Source organism: Orycteropus afer, unplaced genomic scaffold (genome assembly GCF_000298275.1).
Source record: "Orycteropus afer afer isolate SDZICR_OR568_19922 unplaced genomic scaffold, OryAfe1.0 scaffold00516, whole genome shotgun sequence".
In the NCBI taxonomy this organism is placed as follows: domain Eukaryota; kingdom Metazoa; phylum Chordata; class Mammalia; order Tubulidentata; family Orycteropodidae; genus Orycteropus; species Orycteropus afer.
This window is the reverse complement of record NW_006922103.1, coordinates 839,913-864,086: the sequence shown is the minus strand read 5'-3', so window position 1 is coordinate 864,086 and position 24,174 is coordinate 839,913. Positions and strand designations below refer to the sequence as shown.

General features: G+C 41.6%; 1 protein-coding gene across 1 annotated transcript in view; it reads right to left on the bottom strand.

The window, feature by feature from the left end:
* Window positions 1-24,174, bottom strand: part of RTTN (rotatin) — a 235,205-nt gene that overhangs the window by 139,916 nt on the left and 71,115 nt on the right. Inside the window, exons 20-28 of the mRNA XM_007955605.1 lie at window positions 23,056-23,144; window positions 22,603-22,720; window positions 17,336-17,432; window positions 16,612-16,680; window positions 16,110-16,298; window positions 15,234-15,473; window positions 12,380-12,524; window positions 6,032-6,186; window positions 3,576-3,795 (exon numbers count right to left, since the gene is read on the bottom strand). Of these exons, the coding sequence (XP_007953796.1) occupies window positions 3,576-3,795; window positions 6,032-6,186; window positions 12,380-12,524; window positions 15,234-15,473; window positions 16,110-16,298; window positions 16,612-16,680; window positions 17,336-17,432; window positions 22,603-22,720; window positions 23,056-23,144 (1,322 nt within the window). The remainder of the gene's footprint in view (window positions 1-3,575; window positions 3,796-6,031; window positions 6,187-12,379; window positions 12,525-15,233; window positions 15,474-16,109; window positions 16,299-16,611; window positions 16,681-17,335; window positions 17,433-22,602; window positions 22,721-23,055; window positions 23,145-24,174) is intronic.

Genomic DNA, 24,174 nt, shown 5'->3' with positions numbered 1-24,174 from the left:
AATGTGTATTGTCTACAAGGCTGGGAGCTCTGGTGGCATAGTGCCTAAAGCATCTGACTGCTAACCAGAAGGCCGGTGGTTCAAACCCACCAGCCACTTCCTGGAAGGAAGGTTGGGCAATCTACTTCCGTAGTGATATCGCCTCAGAAACCCAAGGAGAGGTCACTGTGAGTCAGACTCGACTCAACGACAGCGGGTTTGGTTTGGTTTTGGTCTACAAGGCTTACACTAGATTTTCTAGAATTATGGTTTAAATGTAAAGAGACATTTTCCCCACTTCTGAGCTATTTCATATTTCTACTGCATATTTAAATATGGTAATTATTTAAATCATTAGTTCTTCACATTTTCATTCTCACATAACTAAGGGATTTGACATAATCTCTACCAGTAAAAACAATAAAAGGACATGAATTTGAACGGACACAAAAAGGTAGCAACAGCAGGTTGGGCACAAGTTTGCATATCTGATTTAGAAAACCCTCTGAAATATACAACCAAACTCTTTCTCTCTCTGAAACTCTACTGGCCCATTTCTATGTAAATCATGCATTTCTGCTCCCGCCTTCCTTTTCTCCCAGCTAAGGGTCTAGTAGATACTTACTAACCGACTGAGTACCAAGAGGCTTCACAGCTCTGTAGCCCTGAACACCAACATTTGATGGGACAAGGACCACTTATAACTCAAACATTTTAACAAAGAATGCTATGCTTAGGTGCCAACACATTTTGAAGAGAATAAATGTCCTAAGTCAAAGCAATCAAAACCGCTTCTTATCTGCACTAACACACCAGGGACATGTCAATCCATCCATCAAGGAGCTAAGTGCGGGCACTCATCAGCGAATCCCTCACTATGAGCCTTTCATCTCAGAAGAGTCCCCTGTTGGTTTAGGTTTTTTTCAGCAAAGCAGACCATTAAAAAAAAAAAAAAGATGGCATAAATCATGTTAGTCACAGCTTATTTAATAAAAGCAATTTATTCATACATACTTTGGGGTCTTTGATCTAAATTAGAATTTTCACAAAGCAGATCATTTAAAATGCCTCCAAATGAAACAGACTGGCCGTGGGTTAACAATGATGATGAGTGCTAGCTGAGGATGTAACATGGGCTAAGGTATGCTGTTCTTTCTACACATGCATACTTTTGAAATTTTTCAGAATTAAAGTTTAAAAACTTTAAGAAACCATTTAATTTTAAATATGCAGTGGAAATATAAAATCACTCAGAAGTGGGGAAAACATCATTCACATTTAAACCATAATTCTAAAATATCAACAAGAATTTTACAGTGCTGGTAATGGCATCCTGGTGGAACAGTGCCTAAGGCATTTGACTGCTAACCACTCCACAGAAGGAAGCCAGGGCAATCTATAGACTTCTCTAAAGACTTACTGCCTCGGAAACTCAACGGGGGCCTCTATGAGTCAGAATCAACTCAGTGGCAGTGGGTTTAGTAATGTCTATTTTCATCAAATAAGAAACCGGGGCAGCCAAGTCCTTCTCCTCTAGAGACAGCTGCACCTGACATTCTGTATGATGAGTTTACCTCCAGCTTCTACGTGACAAGCCAAGAATTGACCTCTCGTTAGATCCCTGAAATTACACACCACAGATCTGGTTTTAAGACATAAGGACTTTCTTCTCAAGATGTTTCAGGAAGTCCACAACACACTCCTCTGTTTATGCCACACCGAGACTGGCTCAGCAGGTTTTGCCTAACTGGGACACTGCCCGACAGGGACTGCACTCTGGCTCCATCCCTCGGCTGATACGCCGTGCTCACTTCTGTACCCCACAGATTCCCACCCTTCCCTCTACTTCTTACCGAAAACTAAGCCCCTTGTTCTCCACCATAAAAGCTGATCATAATTTCCAGTAGCTGAAAGAGAGGTGTGATCTCAAGTGTCTCCAGTTTCAGTTTTAAAAACAAAAGTACTGTTGATGTTTTCTAAATATGAAACAACACAGCACTTGGCTTCTTCTTCAATTACTGCCATAGTGAGTCCTCACCCACCCCTGGTCTGAAACACTTAAAAATCACTTTATGGAAGACATGTATTCCATAAAAGGGTTATAAACCGGGTATTTATAGATCACTTTACAAACAAAGCTATTTATCAGGAACTTGTCATTTGAATTGCATTTAAAATGGATTAGAAGAGCTGTCTTTTTAAAAAACATTGTTAATTCTTGAGCTAATACATCCGCTTTTAAACTTCATCTATTTCTGATAATGGAACACTTTGAAGCATGGGAAAACTAATTAAAATACTGATAAGTTTGCCCTTTTTCCAGTATTGATAATGATTCATGCAAATTAAAATCTATTTTATTAAAGTGGCTACACAAAAATTCACATTAAATTATATACATATAGCTAAAAGTATGTGGAACTTTGAAATCTTTTTTAGAAAACAAGACTATCTGCCTTTGGACAAAAAATAACATCTGAAGAATAATCTAAAAATTAAAATATGAAATTTTAACATGCATCATTTACATTCATTTATGCCATAGTTCTTGTTATTCAAATTATATTCTTACTAGAAATAATAAGATACATCTCAATTAAATTATTCACTATTTGTCCACTATGTACAAATCACTGTGCTAAGACAAGGCGCATCCAAGGGCCATGGAAATGGTCCCCAGATTCTCCTCCCAAGTTCACAGTCTACTAGTGGACTGACACATAATGCAAAATAAATACATAACATGCTAAACATCATAAAAGGGACATATGCAAACTGCTACAGGTACAAACATATGAAAGAGGACAGTTGGTCAAACAACGTTCACCAAGTATTTGTGCCTGGAAGAAGAAAAGGCTACCGCAGGATGATAAGTGAGTAGTCAGACCCCAAACTCTGTGTCAGAGATGGCCACCCAAAGAAGAGGAAAGTGCACGTGTGAGAGAAACAGATTTTATTTCTGAGTTTTCTTTCTTATTTTTCAGAATGGCCAGATATGACTGTGACGTCAGAGAAGCAGGGAAAAGACAGAGATGACACTCAAGATGCAAGACGGGGAAGACTCCTAAGCACCTGAAAGGTGAGGTGGGGAGACAAGGTGAGGAGACACGTGTGTCTGAAGGAGGAGGCGGTCATGGGGCAGGTGTTGTGACAGCGCGGGAAAGGGAAGAGGCAGGTGAATGTCTGCACAGCTGGTGGCTGCCTTATCTTACCCCCTTGCACAATGCAACTCTACGCTGTCTCCCAACACTCACTCCTAAAGCCTAGTGCGGGAAGGACCCAGCCTCTGGTTTCACTGATGCTGTCAGGCCAGAGTGAGGCTGGCACACGTGGTTGGGAAGAAATCAATGAGCCCTTTCAGGGTCAGTTCATTGCCAAAACTACAAAAGCAAGCATAGTCTCCCCGGGCCCCTGCACAAGCAACACTGAAATCAAAGGGGCAAGATGACCACAACATGGCCCATCCCCTGGTCACAGTGCACTTAATGTGGGCTGGCACCTAGGAAGCAAGCTACCAACAGCACACAGCTCCAGCCCGTGTGCAGTCAGTGTGTGACCGCATATACTACCAACTAGCGGGCGCTATTTCCACTCACCTCAAGGAGACCTGACAAGTACTTGGCACAAATGTCCAACGGCTTGGTCAGTGGAGAGTGGGCACTCCAGCCCGGAGCCGCAGTGAGGTGCGCCATGCCCCGCAGGGTCCGCTCCAGGGAAGGCAGGCCGTAGAAATGGGGGGCGTCTGTCACTCGCAGACACTGCAGCAGCCTCAGAGCCAGCTGCGTGTGGAAAACGCGGAGAAGTTCTACGCATTTCCTACACATGCAAAGGTGGAACAGTCAGCCACAGGACAAGGGCAAGGAGTCGAACAGGCTGTACTGCTAGCTGGCCAGAAAGCTGACTGCACCACAGAGCTGTGAGGAGATGAACATGGCAGGGACAGGCTCTTCCCAAAACAAGACTTTCCAAGGAAAACAGTTAAAATACCCAAGATGCAATTACATTTAAAAATACATACATGGATACTGGCATTGCCACCCAATACAATGAAATCAAAAGTTGAAAAAGGGATATGTTAAAGGAAAAGGAATACATTCAACTCATATTTGAAATTAATTGCTGTCATTAAAAAAAATTGAATTAATTTTTAATTGACTAAAATACATCGTTTTTTTCCAGACAGCTAAAATAAAGGGAAAGAAAGGTTTTAATGAGTTTGACATGTACTTTAGACAAAGTTGTCAAAAGCAGAACAATGAAGAGAACATTTCTTGTTAAAAAACAAGATTTCTGAAATTAGGTAGCAAGACAAGGATCCAAAGATGTAATTCCTGGAAGAAATAACACCTTTGTGTTACAAAACTTTGAATTAAATCTGAAATGCCTTCCATCCGACAGATCATCAGACTTCTAAAAGCTGACAGCTATTCGACCATGTGATCACCCATCCTTTCACAACGGAGCCCCAAAGCACAGTGGTTAAGTACTCAGCTGCTTACTGAAAGGTCAGCTGTTCAACCCACCTGCTGCTTCACTGGAGAAAAACGTGTCTCCTTGCTTCTAAAAAGATGGCGGCCTCGGAAACCCCATGGGGCACTTCCATTCTGTCCTCCAGGGGTGCTATGAGTCTGAATTGACTCCACGGCAGTCCGTGGCAGTTCTCCAAAGAAGACATACAAATGGCCAGCAAACACACTAAAGACGCTAACCATCATTAGTCATTCCAAACCAAGCCAAACTCACTGCCATCAAGCTGCATCCGACTCACAGCAACCCCTCCTTGGGTTTCCGAGACGGTATCATTAAAGAAGTAGACTGCCCCATCTTCTTCTGGGAGTGGCTGGTGGTTTGAACTGCCAGTCTTCTCATCAGTCAGTGGAGAAATGCAAATCATAGCCACAAGGAGAAAGCACTTCACTGCCACCAGGATAGCGATGCCCCAACGTGGAAAGCAACGGGCTGGTAAGGATATGGAGAAACTAGAACCCTTGTACGTTGCTATGGGAATGTAAAATGGTGCAGCCCCTGTGAACGGTTCAGCACTTCCTCAAAAAGTTAAACATAAACCTACCACACAAACCAGCAATTCTACTCCTACAAACACTCACATACAAATGTGCATAGTGGCACTAGTCACAACAGCCAAAAGGTGGAAACAACTCAAATGTCCACCAAGATATGAAGGGATAAAAAGAATGTCATATACTTATTCCACGTATACCCACATGGCTATACACTAGCCACTCCTCTGGAAGGAAGGCTGGGCAATCTACTTCTGTAGTGATACCACCTCAGAAACCCAAGGAGGGGTAGGTATGAGTCGGATCCAAGTCAACAGCAGTGATTTGATTTTTTCGGTTTTATACATGGAATGCTATTCAGCCAAAAGAAGCAATTAAGTACTGAAACACGCTAAGTGAAAGAAGCCAGAATCCGAGAGCCACATGCTATGTGAATCCTTTCATCTGAAATTTCCAGAACTGACAACTACATTAAGACAGGAAGCAGACAACCAGCTGGATGGGTGAAGAGAGAAGGGAAATGCAGAGTGCTCAACAGCATGAGGTTTCCTATCCGGTGAAAACACATTCTGGAATTAGTGCTGATGGTGGCACAGCACTGTGAATATATCAAAACGCAGTCATTCATTTTAAAATAGTTAATACGGTAAATTTTGTCTTAATAAAATAATTTTTTAAAGTCATAATTAACGATACACATCTGAGACTCATCAGTATAAAAGTACTCAGTAAAGTCATAGAAATGGTTATGACTGCCCAGGTAAAGGTGTGGACAATTTAAGAGTACCGAGTACTCCAAAGAACAACAAAATTGTGTGTGTGTATACATGCGATGCATGTATGTGTGAGTGTGGGGGGGGGGGTGAAAAAGACTAGAAGTTACAATCAGGACAAAAAACACAGACTAACAGGACCTGTCATTTAAGTCTTCCTTCCTCCTAATTTAAAAGAAGAAAGGTGAAACTCCTAGGACATGGAAAGAAAATGAATTTCTACCAATGTACCCAGACCTTCAACACTGCAAATCGTACCTGTCCGTCACAGCCCTGAGTCCGAGTAGTAAGGTACCGAAGAGGGCGATCAGCTCCCTCTGAAGCTGCTGCCTGACCGCGGTCCGAACATCATCCGCCTCTTCTCGTGCCTGTGAGTCTGTCGGAACCAGCAGGTCCAACAGGGGGTTTGGACCCTAAAAATGAAATTGCAAAAGTACATTTACTCTCCAGTTGAGCTGTGTTGTTTCCCATAAAGGCTTGTGTGGCTAAGGTTGTGTCACCTGACGAAGGGGCCCTAGGGGTGCAGATGGTTAAGTGCTCAGCTGCAAACAAAAAGGTTGGTGGTTTGAACCCACTCAGCGCATCCACGGGAGAAAAGCCCTGGTGATCCGCTCCTGCAAAGACTCCTGTCAAGGAGCCCCACGTGGCAGCTCCGCTCTGTCGCATGGGTCATCAGGAGCGAAGAATAACTCAACGGCGCACAGTAACGACAACCATTACCTAGCTACGAGGGGTGCAGCGGCCCTGCTGGCACAGTGCTGGAGGCCTCTGGCTGCTAACCAAAACGTCGGCAGTGTGAAAACACCAGCCACTTCACAGGAAACAGACACTGCAGGCTGCTGCTGTAAAGTTCTGTAGCCTCGCAAACCCTGTGCGAAGTTCTACTTGGTCCTATAGGGTCTCTATGAGTCAGAATTGACTAGATGGGCATGGGTTTCCTTTTGGTTTATTTATTTTTTTCTTTTTTACTAAGTGTGAGTCTTTATTGTAAACATGTCAAACGATTACAGCATTAGTAGAGATGTACTAAATCGAAAGGTATTGAACTTGTTCTCTCAATAAAAGAAAAACATGTATTATCGGACACTGAGGATAGTGCAGACAGGTACAAGGAGGACAACAACAAGCGCCACGTGCACACCCATGGCCAGCCGCCCTCTCACATCGGCACCGAGTGCCGAGTGAGTAAATGTGAACATAACCGCACTCACAAATTTTTCAACAAAACTAAGATCAAGTAGGAAAGATCCACTTTTTTGAACCTTTTTCTCTTTAATGTTATTATTACTATTTTTTCAAAACTATTATTTTTCAACCATAAAGATTTACCACACCAACTACTAGATAACCCATGATCTCTAACATCACTCAGATGCAATAAAAAAACTGTGCACTCATCTCTGTTTCCTGAGAAGGAATTCTAAGCCCAGGAATTAAGTCAAAACATGGTAATAGTTTCAGTGTTTTTGAAAGATGTCGTCCTGCAGAGAGAAGGCACCAACCACCAACAACCAGGGCATGGAAAGGCCCCAGCTCCACACAGGGCTGAGCCTCACTGCGGCACTCATCACGGCCAGCCGCACAGGCTGAGAAACAAACAGAATAAAGCTGTGCTTTCACGTTTCTGCCCTCTTTTTACAGCTGTAAAAAAAGATGTAGGTAAAGAAACATAGTAAGATTATTTCTAGTAATATTTAGACAGTACACAGTGTAACATTAACCCACATCAAATACTTACTAATTACCTATTATGTCAAAGGTACATGGCGAAAAGCAGAAAGATTTCATTTAATTTTATTAAACCAGGAGATGAGATTTTTCATTCATATTTTACAGGCAGGCAACCTGGGGTTTATGGAGAGGTTAAGTAACTTGTTCAATGTCACACAGAATAGGCAGAACAAAACTCACCTGCAGAACCATCTACCCCACAGCTAGTTAACAGTCCGGCCCCAGTGCAGAGCCATCTACCCCACAGCTAGTTAACAGTCCGGCCCCCGTGCTGAGCCATCTACCCCACAGCTAGTTAACAGTCCAGCCCCAGTGCAGAACCATCTACTCCACAGCTAGTTAACAGTCCAGCCCCAGTGCAGAGCCATCTACCCCACAGCTAGTTAACAGTCCCTCCCCAGTGCAGAGCCATCTACTCCACAGCTAGTTAACAGTCCAGCCCCAGTGTAGAGCCATCCACCCCACAGCTAGTTAACAGTTCATCTCCAGTACTCAGTTCATCAGAGGCTAATAAAATGGCATTCTGAAAGAATCAAAATGTCATTACTGCTGCCATGAAATCCTTCACATAAGAAAAAATTCCCAATCCTAAATTAACTATGTTTCCTTTGGAGGAAAAGAGACTTTTCAAAACAGGGTGAAAATTCCCAGCTGTTTACATCATGCAGGGCACTTCGATCAGATCCACGCAGTCACAAAAAAAAACCGAGCGCTTGTGCAAAGGGTCAAGGGAGACGTTCTGGGTTTAAATTATGCTAACGCCCCGCATGAGAGCCGAGCAGTGGTGCTCCCAGTGTTTCTTCTCATCCTGAGGAGGAAGAAATGCCTCCTCAGGATAAAACACAATTTCATGAAACATAACTGCAACTTCTGCTTCACACATGAACAAAAGAGGCGAGATAAACATTTAGTAAAATTACAAAAATATACTTTCTATAGTATTCTTGGGAACGCAGGTGGTGTAGTGCCTGAGGCATCTGACTGCTACCCAGAAGGCTGGCAGTTCAAACCCACCAGCCACTCCTCAGAAGGAAGGTTGGGCAACCCACTTCTGTAGTGATTGAAAAATAAATAAATAACTCACTGCCGTCGGGTCAGATCTGACTCACAGCAACCCCTCCTTGGGTTTCTGAGGCAGGATCTGCTTGTTTTATATGTACTCTTAGCCCTAAATGACCAAAAGCCAACTTCAATCTTCTCCACCTCCGTGTAATGCCTATAAATACTGCCAAAATGAACAAGCACCTTCTCATGCAAATCCGTAACTGCATTTTGGTAAATACGTAATTTTCCTACCAGAGTTTAATTCTGGTATACAGATAACAGTAAAGTAGAAGCTTTTGTTTAACATGCAAGCACATGTTGATGCTGAATGTGACACCAAAAATCACGATTCCTCCCAAGAATCCCCTCCTACTGCTAACTTGCTTCTCCTCGTAAACTGCTCAATTTGTTTCTCTTTCCGATACAGCTTCACTTTGCTCATCGCCGTCAGTCAGTGAACCTCGGCATTATCACCTCGGAAACACAGGAGCATCACCATTCCTCAAGTACAGTGGACAGCAGGGCAGAGGTCGGTACCGATGCCTGTTCATCGCAAGCACCTCATCACACCTGAACTAGCTGTCTTCAAACGTCAGTACACAACTCTAATGTTAAACCAGCTGCTGGGGTCATTATTTGTCACCACTGACCTCCAAGAGGCAGCAACTTCTACACACTGGTTAAGAGCTGCCTTTTAAGAGCTCGGCTGTTAACCGAAAGGTTGGCAGTTAGAACCCACCAGTTTTTCCATGGGAGAGAGATGTGGCAGACTGCTTCCCTTAAAGATGACAGCCTTGGAAGCCCTCTAGGGCAGTTGTTTTGTCTCACAGGGTCAGTGTGAGTTGGAATCTACTTGACAACAGTGGTTTTGGCTGTGGGTCTCAGAGTAGAACTGATCCATGGGTTTCCAGAACTAATCTGTACGGAAGCAGGTTGCCGCATCCTTCTCCATGGAAAGGCTGCTGGGTTTAAACTGCTGTCAGCTAGCAGCCAAGCATTTACCCACTGCACCACCAGGGCTCCTATATTATACTCAGTGAGACCCACAGGCAGTGTGATGCTACAGCTCCTTCAATTTGACTTTAAATCACCTTGAAAAGTATTGTTATTATTTATTCATAACAATAATGATGATCATTTATGAGTAGATAAAATTAAAAACTTCCCAAAGAGGGTCTTGATACCATAACAAAGTCGAATAAGGAGATTTAATTATACCAACAATCCTGTTCTAAATGGTATTAAAATTATACTACACACATCTAGACTCATGTAGAAATGTCATAACTATAAAGAAATTACACAATGAGCATCAGCACTCAGGGTGATCACTGATGTACAGTTTAGACTAGTTAGGGTTACAGAATTTAAACATATTCTAGTAACATGCAAGTGGCTTTCTGACATTCAAACTAAATTAGTTCAATTATTGCACAGATTTTCAAGAAAAATTTCTAAAACTAAAGCCCACTATCTGCTATTTTCACAATTCAATGTCACCACAATTCCCAGAATGCAAGCCTAATCAAAATGGAGATTATTTTAGTTTATTTTTAAACAGAAACACAGGAGTAAAAAGATTATTATGTTATAAACAATTTATAGACCAAAAATCAATTTGAGTTATTGAAAAGTTCATTCAGAAGGAAAGTATCAGAAAGACTGCCTTCATGATATTTTAATATCCAATCTCTAAAATATGTAAGCATGTCTGAAAGCCAGAGAGAGAACTCCCAGGGCATTAGGGTTCCTTGTTTTGGTTTATTAAAAATTTTCAGTGGTGGGAAGGAGAGTGGGAAAAAAACATTCAGAAAAAAACTGCCTAGAAACATTTCCTTAGTTTTATGTTAATAATTAAAAGATGAGAGAAAATGGAAGTTCTTTGAGATCGTTTTTGAGAAGTTAACAGAGACTAAACCTATGGAGTACTGAGTGCATGTGCTTTGGAAGCTCAATCCTCTTATGAAGGTTCAACAAATACATCTTGTCCCTCATTTGCGTTACATATTTTTCCTAGTTTACCAGTCTGTTTAACTTTGTGTGAGGTATTTCTTGCTATACCTATAGAAGACAATGAAATTCACATACAGATGTTCTACTGGACGCCTGTTCTATACTTAGCGTCACAAAATAAAAATGAAGTTAACCTGGAAGAAGGAAAAACAAAGAAAAGGTTGCTACTATCATCCAAAAACAAGAGTTCAGAAACACGAGCATATCAAAGGAACCATTACAAAGTCTAATCAAAGAGCAATGTACATAGAAGAAATATGCTTATGATTTAAAAAATATAAAGGTGGCATTTCAAATCAGGGGCAGAACATGACACTGAGAAAGCTGCTAATTATCTGAAAAATAATCTTTACTTCAAAAGAAATTCTACATGAATAAACATGTAAAGAAAAAGAAAGCTTTCAACATTATAAAAGAAAACATGGGTTTACCTGAAATACTAGAGTGAAGAAAATCCTTCTAAGCTACAAAATCAAGAACCTATATAGAAATTGAGAAATCCGACTACATAAAAATAACACAGCCATGGGTAAAGAAATCTTCTGTCCTGCCTGCACCTATGTTCAGTGGCGGGGGGCTAGGCAGAAAATGAACAAAGATATTCTTCGGGTGGGAGTGATAAACGCCATGAGAAAACAACTGAAGCTGGTAAAGCTGTCATCAGAGGAGGCCTCTTGGCTTAACCACCACTGGAGTGGAGCCCTGCGTTCAGGTGGAATCAGCCGCACCGACAGCCACGGGAGGGAAAGTCCCGCCAGAGAAGAGGAAACGCAAAGGCACTGAGGTGGTGAGAGTGACAGGATGGAGAAGCAGCACCAGGACGTGTAACACCTGCACACGTGACAAATGAACTACAGACAACATCCACGGCCACACAGCCGGCCACCGAAAACCACCGTTAGACCCACCAACAGAAAACAGTGAGTGAGTGACGATTAAATGTTAAACAAACTAACAACCTAATAAATAGTCACTGAAACAACAAATAATGCTGTAATCAATTATGGTTACATATCGACCCTTTCCCTTCCTCCCTCAGCTCCATCCACCCCCTACCGCCCTCCTGGTTGTCCCTCAGACAAGTCAGAGACACGTACCTCAAGGCCTCAGCACATCTGCAGCCTGCCCCTCAAATCTCTTCCTCTCACACAACTGCCTGGTGGACTCCCTCACCTCATCCCAGTGTCTCCTCAAACATGCCTTCCTCAGAGAGGTCTTCTCTAACCACCGCATTGAAGACTGAACCCCTGCTACTCACTATCCCTTGAAAAATCTCACTGCTGTTGAGTCAGATCCAACCCATAGCAACCCCTCCTTGGGTTTCCGAGGCAGTTTCACTAAGGAAGTAGATGCCCCATCTTCCTTCCGAGGAGTGGCTGGAGGGTTTGAACCACCAGCCTTCTGGTTAGCAGTCAAATGCCTTAGGTACTACTTACCTGGTTTTATTTTTCTTCATACGTTTATTTATAAACTGCTCCACCACTGGGATATAAGGCCCATGATGGCTCTGGTACCTGTCTGTCCCCGTTCCAGTTTGAACATACAGTGAGATCTCACGTTAAATACAATGATAGCCAAAGGCTCACTTATGCAACTGGGTTATGTTGAACACCAAGCCCGCAGAGCTCATTCAGTCTATAGAACTCTACCTGAACAGACACACGTCCAACCATGTGAGGAAGGTGTGCTGCTATGAACCATCACAGCACCAGGACTACTTATTAAACAGTCTGTAAAAAACTGTTCCCCTCCATAACAATGATTTCATAAATGAATCACTAATCAAACCTAAAATCCAAATTCCTTAACAATACTTACATGTCTGAGAAATAATTCTAGAATCCAGTTTAGGAGTTCTACTGATGAGTTTGTATTCTGCTCCTTTATTAACTTATTTAAAAAATGTATGACGTCTATTAGCAGTTTCTCATCTTCAATGCACACAGGAAGCACTTGTAAAAACCTGTCATAAAGAAACAATAATCATGGTTTCCATCTCTTTAGACTCGACTATTATTGGCACCACAGACTCAGACGCTCAGCACGTTCCTCCTGAGGATGCTATTTCATGAGACACTAGGCCGGGTGCCAAGAAACCCACAAAGAAGGAGGAAGCTGGAATCCGGGGTGGTGGGGGGAGACACATGTGCCCAAGAAACTCACTGAAAACCGAAGTGAAGAGGACCGACAGAAAAGAAGAACACCCTCAGAGCCCTGCCAGCGAAGAGCAAAGAAAGCAGAAAAGCCCTACCTCCCCTGCTGAGGGAAAGGCACTCTTTCCTGCTGGGAATTTCATTTTTCACTGTGCAGACAAACTCATATTTCAAATCTGTTTCTAAGCAATTAGGAAGAACCAGGTGATAAAGTGGGCTGGGAGGGTTGGATCTTGTGAAGTGGCTGGAGTTCACATAAGCAAGAACACTGGACACAGGGCACCGTGGTCAGTTCACAGAAAGGACACAAACCGATTTTCTGAATTCTGAAAAGAGAAGCGGTTAAAAGAACAAGAAGAAGAAAAATTTTCTAAAAACTGAGAAATGGTTTGAGAAATTTTTACAAGAGGTAATCCAGAAGAGGGATAAAGAGATTCAACTGTACATGCCATGTTTTAAATTTTTATTTTAAAAAATATAAGCGAGCAACAATGCTAAAACTACCAGCACTTATCATGGGCCAGGCTCTGTCCTAAGTATTTTCTTAAACATCACAACAACTCTTAGAGCTGTGCTGTGCCGTGTTAGTTCGTAACATGGTGTATGCCCTATGATTCTTTAATGTTACTTTATCTAAAATTCCCACCTTGCCAAAATGACATTCAACTGACAGGATGCCAGTTTTTTCACATACGGTATCTGTGGTGGTTATGTTTTTGTGTCAAATTGGCTGGGCCTGGTTGAGTGGCTGGGAAGTTGGTGGTAGTTATTCCCCATGATGAGACTGGCAATCAACTCCATGGCTGTATCTACCACCAACAGCTGAGTAGCTACTTGCTTATGTGGTCTTCTTCCTGTAGATAAGCAGCAGCTTTGAGAATGGTCTCTAGCCTATGGCACGCTTGGACCCTGCATGTAGCTGTGTCGCTGTTCAGCAGCCTGCCATGCTCTGCCACCCTAGGGACTTACAATGGACTTAAATTAATGGCCTGCTGTGTGGTTTGGTAACATTGGGCCTGTGCCATTTTATCTGTTGACCTTGGGCTTATTAGCCTCAGCAGCCAGTAGCTGTCTGAGTGAAGAAAAGCCTCCAGCTTCAATGGGCTGGGGGCAGGAGGCAGCGCTGAAACCCAAGGTCAAGGGGCTTTCATCCAGCCCCTAGGGCCTGGCACTTTGAACTCGGACTTCTAGCCTCCTGAACTGTAAGAGATAAACTCCTGTTTTTAAGGCCATCACGTTTGTGGTATATTATTGTCTGAGCGGCACTAGGTAACCAGAACAGTATCTATCAATTTTTATCTTAAAATATTCTTTTGAAAATGAGGGATTATCAAATTTATTTAACCTTCAGAGTTCACACTTGCATCTGTTAACAGTGTTAGAGCCACAGTACTAATAAGTATTTAACTGGCTGGATAGCTGGGGGTGGGGGAGCTGCAGATCTGTGTGTGTGCCAATTTCCTTGGTACAAGGCCAATTCCAAGCCAGCAACACAACAAGGCTTAGTGAGGAGATGTATGGTAAGCACACACCACTGTGCTGATGTCCAAAGTACAAAGTAACAGATATAACCCCAGGAGTACAGTCAGAGAGTGAAATGTGGTAAACACAATCAGGAAGTGATGAGGCTTGCTTACTCACGGCCTTTGTTTGGCATGGAATTTACTGAACTGTAAGCTTATATAGCGTAACGTTTAATAATGGCTGTGTTTAACAATCAGCTGGCAAAAAGACTCAGCAGTTAACCATCGGTTCTCTTGCCAGGTAGCACCAACTGGGCTGCAGCACACCACCAGGACGGCCTAATTAGACATCCCAGCTGCCAGCACGCAACGAAATAAAGGAGTTCACACATTCTGGAGACTCCGGTAACCCAACATGGTGAGACCACCCTCGTTAGGCCTAGTAAGAAAGTTAGACACTTAAACTGAGTCACACGGACACTAAGATGAAAATGGTCTTCAGGGGCTGCTGACAGTCGTGTTTGTTTCCAGTGCCCCCACTGGCACCAGTTCAACACATTCAAGCGATAAGCTAGGGCCTTCGCAGCAGGGGCTACAGGACCTCTACAGGGCAACCAACTTTCTGAAAGCCAGAGTGAAGAGAAAAACGAGATAATTCCCTTAAGACAAGAGCAAAACAAAATAAAGGAGCCTGATGTCTCAACTCATCTGTAACACGAGCAGGGATAAGCATGTGTTGCTTCATCCACGTCTCAGCCTAAGTATTTCTTTCTGTAGGTGAACAAATAAAATGCTCTAGAGTAGGATAACAAACAGAATTGCTATAAGCTTACTGCTAATTCCTTCAAAACTACAGTGATGAAGTTACAGTTCTTTTTTGCTGTCAGTAGATTTTTATTACAGGTATTAAAAATCTTAGAGTTCTTTCTATAAAAACAATTTCTCTCATGATAGGCACAGTGACAATACTCACTCTCATCTTCACAGGAGTAGAGATGAACCCAAATACAACTCATTCAAGGTCTCTGAAACTGGCAGGCAGGAGCTCACACTGACCTGTTTAGTGCGGTGTGCCAAGCCAAGGAGTTCAAGGTCACCCCACACAGGCCACTGCCACTCTTCAAAGACAGTCTGTCATTCAGCAGATAGAAGCCCATCCTAGTGACAGCAGCCCTGACCTCCCTGTGGGCTGTAGCCTGGACGATGGAATGGAGGCAGTCCTGCAGCCCACGGGCTGTGTGTGTTACCTTCAGAGTAAGAGCGTCCTCTGCAGATAACTGCAATGGGCCCGAAACTCTAGAGAGACACAAAGAGGAAGCAACATCAAGCTACTACACAGAAGCTCACACACTTTCATTACACAATAAACTTTTTCCAGAAAATGGGGCTTCTCTTCATTTTCTTTTAATTCAAGCAGATCAGAACTGCTGTACATCCCAATATGGGAGCTTTCCACCAGCATGCCAGTGTTTATGTGGACTTTTTCCTACTTAACATAAATATTAAATATTTTTGATTCATATAAGAAAGTACTGACAAAAATTTCACTTAAGAAATTCTAGATATTCCAAAATAATTATCACTATGTGATAGTAATGGTAACAGTCTTCATACAGGATACCAACTGAGCTTGGTGTCTGATCCCAAACTGTCTTCGTGGTAATTTACATTGACTGACTGGCAAAACTTCATGTAACCTATGAAACAGTACACAATACAGTGCTTTTAAATTTTAATTTCCTTGTTTGATTCATTTCGTTAAAGTAATGAAAACACATAATCTTTAATACAAAGTAAAAAATTATAATCTTCAGTTAAAAAGCAGAATTTAGTAATAATAACAAGTATAAGAACACTCTAACCCAAAGAAAAGGCAAAGTCCATGTAATCTATTAAATGTGAGTGTGTTTTCAACTAAGCATAACAGCTTACTCTTGGATGTTAGCTTCTGAGTTCATCTGCTTCAATAGGTTGTCAATCCCATGATACCAGGAGAGGTTCCAAGCCACTCTCAACATATCTGCCACCGGCTTCAAGGACAGAGAGTCAGCAGACACAGGCAAAACGATGGAATATGGACTCACAGCATGATGACCATGGACATGTACTGGAAGGTGATACCTAAGGACACAGATACAGGTAATTGCCAATGCCCAAAGCCAAGGGTAGAGGGTATGCAGGTGCTCACGGTACCATTCTTCCAATCTTTCCATAGATTTGAACAATCAGAATTAAAAGGTGGTAATGACAACAGGACTGGGGCGGGGGAGGGATGCTTACCGAAATCACCAAGGCACTATTATGAACCGTGCATAAAGACACAAGAAAGTATGTGATTTAAATGCTATACAAGAACTGTAACAAATTAGAGAGTTTGATTTCCTTTTCCATAACAATATTTTACCTTCAGGAACATCAGAAATAAATACTCTACCTTCTAATAACTGAAAGAGGCAAACTGAACACGGATGGTGAAGAAGGCTGACTGGAAGAATTGACAGGCCTGTTTCATGAGAGAAACAAAAGGAAAGAAACCACTGAGAAGACCACACATTTCTAGCAAATACAAGACACTACAGTTCCTTAACAAACTCAAACCAAAACACACAATTGGCTTTATCATTCAGTACAATTACAGCACAGTCTGCCACAACCTGGATGTGATTATGGAAGTAAAGTATGCCTTTCTGAAATGAGTCTCTGTAGTCAACGAGTTCCTACAGTGTGCCCATCACAGTTGAAGGGGAACTCTGTGTGGCCCTCTCCCACTGAGCCTGCTCAAGATCTGTGTTATTTAGATGTTATCATCCTAAACATCTTCCCAAAGTACGTTATTCCTCGTAAGAATAATCAAATATGAAAGAGACAAGGACACAAAATTAAGGATATATACTAAAAATTTGTTAAAAATAAAACAATACAATAATTTCTTATTTTGTACTTAGTAGTGTTCAAAAAGAAAATTTTAGGGTGACTTTTTGAGCAAATGGGCTTTTTAACACTGCTTATTTAAACCAAAAACCACACCACGTAAGTCTAATGTGGGAAGTATCGGCTTTGTAAGTCACAAATTTCCATGCATTCGTGTAAGAGTGCTTCAGAATCCTTAGATAAATAACTGTTGAGAGCAAAAGACTTTCAAAATTCTCATAGCTCACCATGTGTCCATTCTTGATACTTCATCAAATAACAGAAGACAAAATACTGCTCCTACTTCAGTTACAATGGCACAATCTTCATGGAATATCAAGGAAACTAGGGCATGAAAAGTATAGTTTTAGGATAAAATAAAAGTATAGCTTTTACTCCTAAAAAAAATGGACTTCAAATTAAAATCTCTGAACTTCTTAAAATTAATGCCCTGAGATAAGCTTTAAACCTTAAACCAAAAAGATCCCCTCAAGTCTTCTTAAAACCAAACAATAATCAGAGACAGCCCAAGAGAGCATATTAGACACACACCATACGGTCAACCTAACTACAGCAAAGACCTGAGAAACCACGTGAAACAGATACAGATGACAATCCTGGAACCCGGAGCATCAAAAGGAAGGACAGACAACTAGACTGAACACCACCAGAAGGAGAAACCAAACAAAAACAGCAAACAACAAGAGTTAGGGATCAGAGATGTCTTGCCAGCTGCTAGGCACAGTGTGGCCTCCTTGAGACAAAGTGAGTAGCAACCCCAACAGAGGAGCACGGGAAGGCAACACCACAGAATTCCCAGTAGGAGAAGCAAGGAAAAGTGAACAGGACATGAACCAATCTAAGAAGGTGAGCGAGAGCTGCAGGGATGCTAGTGTCCCCAGACAGGGAGGTAGGCAGGAATCAAACAGGACTACCACCAGTGGCAGTCCTCGACCACTAGGGTGGGTGGCATACACAGACTAATAGATCAGTAGTGTCAGCAGCAGGTCCCAACCCAACCAGATTCCAGGCAGCCCCGCTCCTCCTTGCATTAGGCCAGGGCGTGGTCCTAAATGATGGTTGCAGTCTACAGAGAGTGTCCAAGCACATGTACCCAGTGATCAAAGGAGCACACTGTCCCTACCACTGCCCCCCACCTCTGACCAATGGTGTGAGCACCCCTCCCCCGCCACTCTAGTTGCCTGTGGATCTGAGTATGAACCCCCTTTCCTCTCCTACCCAGCCTCACCCCACCTGTGACCTGTGACCCACATCTGCCTCACCTGCCACTCCCGTTACCACCCTGCCCACACAGTGAGCAGCAGTAGGTCCTTCCATGCAGCCAGAATGACAAGGGGAAGCAGTGCACGCCCACCCCACCCAACCCCTCTACCAGCCCTGCTGACCTGACAAGCAGTGGCATGCATTCCAGCACCATCAGACAAACAACTGGCAGCCGAGCTTCATCCCACCCACCTGGCGAGCGGCAGCATGCACCCACTCTGCACACCCCCTACCCCCCTGCTGCCGCTGCCCCGCCAACCTGGCAAAGATGGCAACACTCTTTTGCCACCACAGCAGTGATCAGCAGAACACACCCACCCTGATATAACAAAACAAAACAAAACAATCAGGACAAATCAAACAAACATGCAATTAATAAATCTTAATGCCTTGGAGGTAACCTACAACCTTCCAGAGGAAGAAATGATAACACAACTACCTGAGAAAGCATTGAAAAGACATGTATTTAGATTCTCAAACCAAGGAAAAACCCTAGAAGAGCTCAGGAAAACAGTACAAGAACAAAATAACAAACAATTAGAAACACCACACAAACAATGACTAGAAATTACAAGATTCACAGTAAAATATCAGAACTACATGACACTATGGAAGGACACGGAAGTAGAACTGAATCAATGGGAGAAAGAATCAATGAAACAGGACAAAGCCTGCCATACTAATTTGTTTGCAGGACAATCAGAAACAAGAATGAAGGAAAATGAAGAAATCCCAAGAGCTTCGTGGGACACTATCAAGAGGAATGCGTGTAATAAGAATTCTAGAAAAGAAGGAGAGAAAATAGAGAATTTTTCAAGATATTAAAAAAACTCACTGTCATTGCATCAATACCAACTCACAGCAACCCTCACTGGGTGTCCAAGGTGGTAAATCTTTATGGAAGTAGACTGCCTCATCTTCCTTCTGCAGAGGGGCTGGTGGGTTTGAACCACCAACCTTCTGGTTAGCACAAGTGCTTTAGGTATTACACCATCAGAGCTCTCTCTCTATAGAAAGAGAGAGATGATAGATATAGATATAGATATGGAAAACTTCCCACACATCATGAAAGACAAATTTTATATCCAAGAAGTCCAACAAACCCTGTATATAACAGACCCCAAAAGAAATTCACCAAGGTATATCATAATCAACTTTTCTAAAACCAAAGACAAAGAAAGAATTCTGAAAGCAGCTCGTGAAAAATAAAATACCACTTTAAAAGGGGCACCGATAAGGTTAAGTGCTGATTTATCATCAGAAACCACGCAGACAAAAAGTCAGTATGATGGCAGATGTAAAATCCTGAAAGAACAGAATTGCCAACCAAGAATCATATATCCAGCAAAATTGTCTTTCAAAAATGATGGCAAAACTAAGACATTCCCAGTTAAGCAGAAATTAAGGGAATTTGTAAAAACCAGACCAGTCATACAAGAAATATTACAGGAAGCCCTTTGGATAGAGAACCAATAACATCAGACAACAACCTAACATCAAGGCACATGGACAGCATCACCCAGATGCTAATCCAGATAAAGATTTCACAGAAGTGAAATAAAACTACGAAACTGACTACAGGGATCCAGAGGTGTTAAGTTATAGATGAAGACAACTTCAAAACAGAAAGGGAGAATAAATGGTATAGTTATAGGATGTCCATTTGGAGAAGATGTCAAGGTGATTTCAGGATCCAAAACACTAGTTTAAAGGTAAGAGAATAAAGGTAAACTTGAGGGCAACCACAAAGAAAATTAATAAATCTAATCACCAAAATAAAGAAGAATAAAATCAAAAAGACTCAGTTAAACACAAAATCAGCAACAAAGGCTATGAAAAGAAAATCATACAAAAAGAACTTAGCACAGAAGTTAAGGAAGAAAAAAGAAATCATTAACACCACAAAAAAAGTATAACCAAATGACAATGAATTAATACCTGTTGTTAATTGCACTGAATGCAAATGGATTCAATGCACAGGTGGAGAGACAAAGAGCAGCAGAACAGTTGTAAAATAATGTGATACATAAATATGCTGCCTACAAGAGACACATCTTAGACATGAAGACATAAATAAGTTAAAAATCAAAAGATGGGGGGAAAAAACATCAAATAAGCAGTAAACAAGAGAGCAGGAGTAGCAATCATAATTTTGGATAAAATAGGCTTTAAGTCAAAATCCATTATAAGAGAGGAAGAGTGGCACTATAAAAAGACACAACAATGATAAATACCTGTGCACACATGACCGAGCCCAAAAATACATTTAAAAAAAAAAAACTCTTAATAGAATTGGAAACAGAATAGATAGTCCTACAATAATTGTAGGAGACTTTAACACACGACTTTTGACAATGGACAGAACGAGAGAGAAAATCACTAAAGATACAGCAGATCTAAACCACACAATTAAGCAACTCGGCCTCACAGCCACCACTCAGCAGCAGCACAGCACACATTCTTCTCCTATGCACATGGGTCACTCCCCACAAGAGACCATATTCTAGGCCACAAAGTAAGCTTCAATAAATTCAAAAACATTAACCTAATACAAAGCATCTTCTCTGCCCATAAAGCTATAAAATTGGAAATCAGTAACAGAATGAGCAAGGAAACAAAATTAAATACAGAGAAACTGAGTAACACCTCACTTAAAAACTACTGGATCAGAGAAGAAAATTTGAAATTCTAAAAATGAATGAGAATGAAAACACAATATACCAAAACCTCTAGGACACAGCAAAAGCAGTGCTCAGAGACAATAAATGCAGACATCAAAAAAGAAGAAAGGGCTAAAATCATAACTTACCCCAGTATCTTGAACAAACAGAAAAGCAGCAGCAAAAGAAGTCCGTAGTCACCATAAGAAAGGAAATAATAAAGATCAGGGTGGAAAGAAATGAATTAGAATCAACAAAACCAGAGTTTGGTTCTTTGAAAGGATCGATAATTGACAAACCACTGGCCAAACTGGCAAAGGAAAAGAATGAGAAGATGCAAATAATCAAAATAAGAAGTGAAATTGGCAACATATATTTAGGAACAATTTAGGATCAAAGTCCTCAATTTTGAAGCTGAAACTATGAAGAACCTAGTAGATAAGATAGGGACAAAGATAGCGGTCCTCCATTTCTGGCATAAATGTTCTATCAAACACAACTAGAAATACACAAACAGAAAATAAACCAAATAACTGAGACCTCCTAAAAATTAAGTATTATGCTCATCAAAAGACTTTATCAAAAGAGCAAAAAGGGAATCTACAGACTGGGAAAAAAAATTTATTAATGACATATGTAACAAGAATCTAACCTCTAAAATATATAGAAAACGTCACTATCTCAACAACAAAAAGGCAAACAATACAATAAAAAAAACTGGGTAAAGGACATGAACAGTTTACCAAAGAGGACTTACAGGCACTAACAAACACATGAAGAGATGCTTGCAATCATCAGCCATTAGAAAGATCCAAATCAAAAACTTACAATGAGATACCATCTCACCCCTGCAAAAGTGGCAGCAACCAAAAAAAAACAGAAAACAATAAATGCCAATGAAGCTGTAGAGAGACTGGGACTCACACAGCTGGTGGGATTGCAACATGGTACTAGCACTATGGAGAGTGGTATGGCACTTCTCCAAAGGCCAGGAACAGAATGACCACATGCTGCAGCTGTCTCACTCCTAGGGACATGTCCTACAGAAGTGAGAGCAGTGACACAAATATTTATGTGCACACCTACGTGCACTGCAGCAGTATTTAAAACAGCAAAGAGATGGAACCCACCAAAGTGCCCCCCAATGGATAAGCAATGAACAAAGAGTGGCACACACATAAAATGGAACACCATACAGCAGTCAAGGTGGAGTGAAGAAACTAAACGCCAGGCTAATGACATAACCTGACACCCACCAAAGGATCTAAAGGCAAGAGCAAAGGAAGACAAAGGAAACAAATCGTAGGAAGAAGGTCGTAATGGCGGCTGAGGCAGTTTCTCTCTTCACAGCTAAGAGGTGACTGCCTGGGCCCCAGTGATATGTACATCAGAGTACCCAGAACCACCTCAACCACAGGGTTACGAGACACAGGATTCAGCATCTCCCTTTACGGGGGGTTTCTCAATGGCACAATCACTAATAACCTTGGTGGGCCTGTTAATAACAAAGAAAACACATGCTGACTGCAGTCAAAGAAAACCATCTCATGACCAGCCGTCCCCTTACACACCTCTGAGTAGCAGGCTCAGAAGAGAAGGCCTCTGTATGAGGGACACTCGCAGGACCGGGTCGGCACTTAACATTTTTCGAAAGAGTGTGAGGCTCGGTTGTATGATGCATTCTACATCCTGCCAGGCAGGGGAAAACCCAGTTATTTCATCTTCATCTACTCCAATGTCAGAGAAAACACACTCTACTTTTTATCCCAAATTTTATACTTTTTCACCAAAACTGTGTGAAACTAAAATGCAATTAAATGTTAAGAATTATTTTCCACTGAGAATAAGCTTTATACATATTCTGCTTATACTTCTTAGAGATTTCAAGATCAGTTTTCCTTTAACAGACACCTCACTCAGAATATGAAATCCAAGTTCTCGTTGAAATTCAGCTGGATTATATTTCAGATCTGATTAAGAAACACCGACTTGTACATACGGGTCTAAAGACACACTAGTCTTACCTCCCCATCTTGACACACACATCTATTTAAATACTCAATTATCTTGTCAATTAAGCATGATTTTTTCACCACAGCATGCATTTTCATATCTATAAACAAACAAACAAACAAAAGGTTACTGAAAGTTAAAGCAGGTATTGTGTACTTTTAAAAACCTATTCTGAAATATACAGAATATCATGAAACTTTCACACTGCTCTGCCACAGTTCCTCCAGGCTTGAAATAAGAGTGGACACTTTGGACTTTTTACATTATGGCTGCAAGTATTTAAGGGCTTGCAGACAATTTTTTTTAATTTGTTCGCCTATATTCTCAAAGTAAAAGCACACCTTGGTTAATATTTTGTTGATCTAGCAGGTATCATCGTCAACTCCTTTTTGCTGTTACTGAAAAAACAGAGAAGCAGTAACCACTAGCTTTCACTATCCTCCAGTATGGCACACACCAAAATTATGTTGTATTTTTGAAAAGATAACAACACTGAAGGAAAATACTCTTAAGAGTTTTTCTTGCTCTTCTTTGACTAAGTGCTCTTCCTAGTTTTTTAGAGCCTTACCCTCTGTGTTCTAGAGTCTGTATTAGTATTATGAAAACTGTTTAATACACTTTTTCAAATTATTCTTCCTCTCAGTTCCCACCAGCGTCAGGACAAGGAATGGTTGGCACCGCTACCTTCCAAGTTAGAAAAAATTCTTCTTCTGTAAATGCGAAGCTATCATATCACTCAGAATAAATTATATTCACAACATAGATGGAAAAATGAAAAACTGCCTGGTGGTAGTTAAGTTTGTGTGTCAACTTGGCTGGGCCTGGTTGAGTGGCTGGGCATCTGGTGGTATTTATTCCCCATGATGAGACTGGCAATCAACTCAATGGTGGGACCTACCACAAGCAGCTGAGTAGCTGCCCTAGGGATGTGGTCTATTTCCTGTATATAAGAAACAGCTTTGTGAATGGTCTCTAGCTTACGGCATGCTCGAATCCTGCATGTAGCCGTGTCATTGTTCAGCAGCCTGCCATGCTCTGCTGACCTTGGGACTCACAACGGACTTAAATTAATGGCCTGCCGTGTGGTTTGGTAACATCGGTACTGTGCCATTTTATTTGTCGACCTTGGG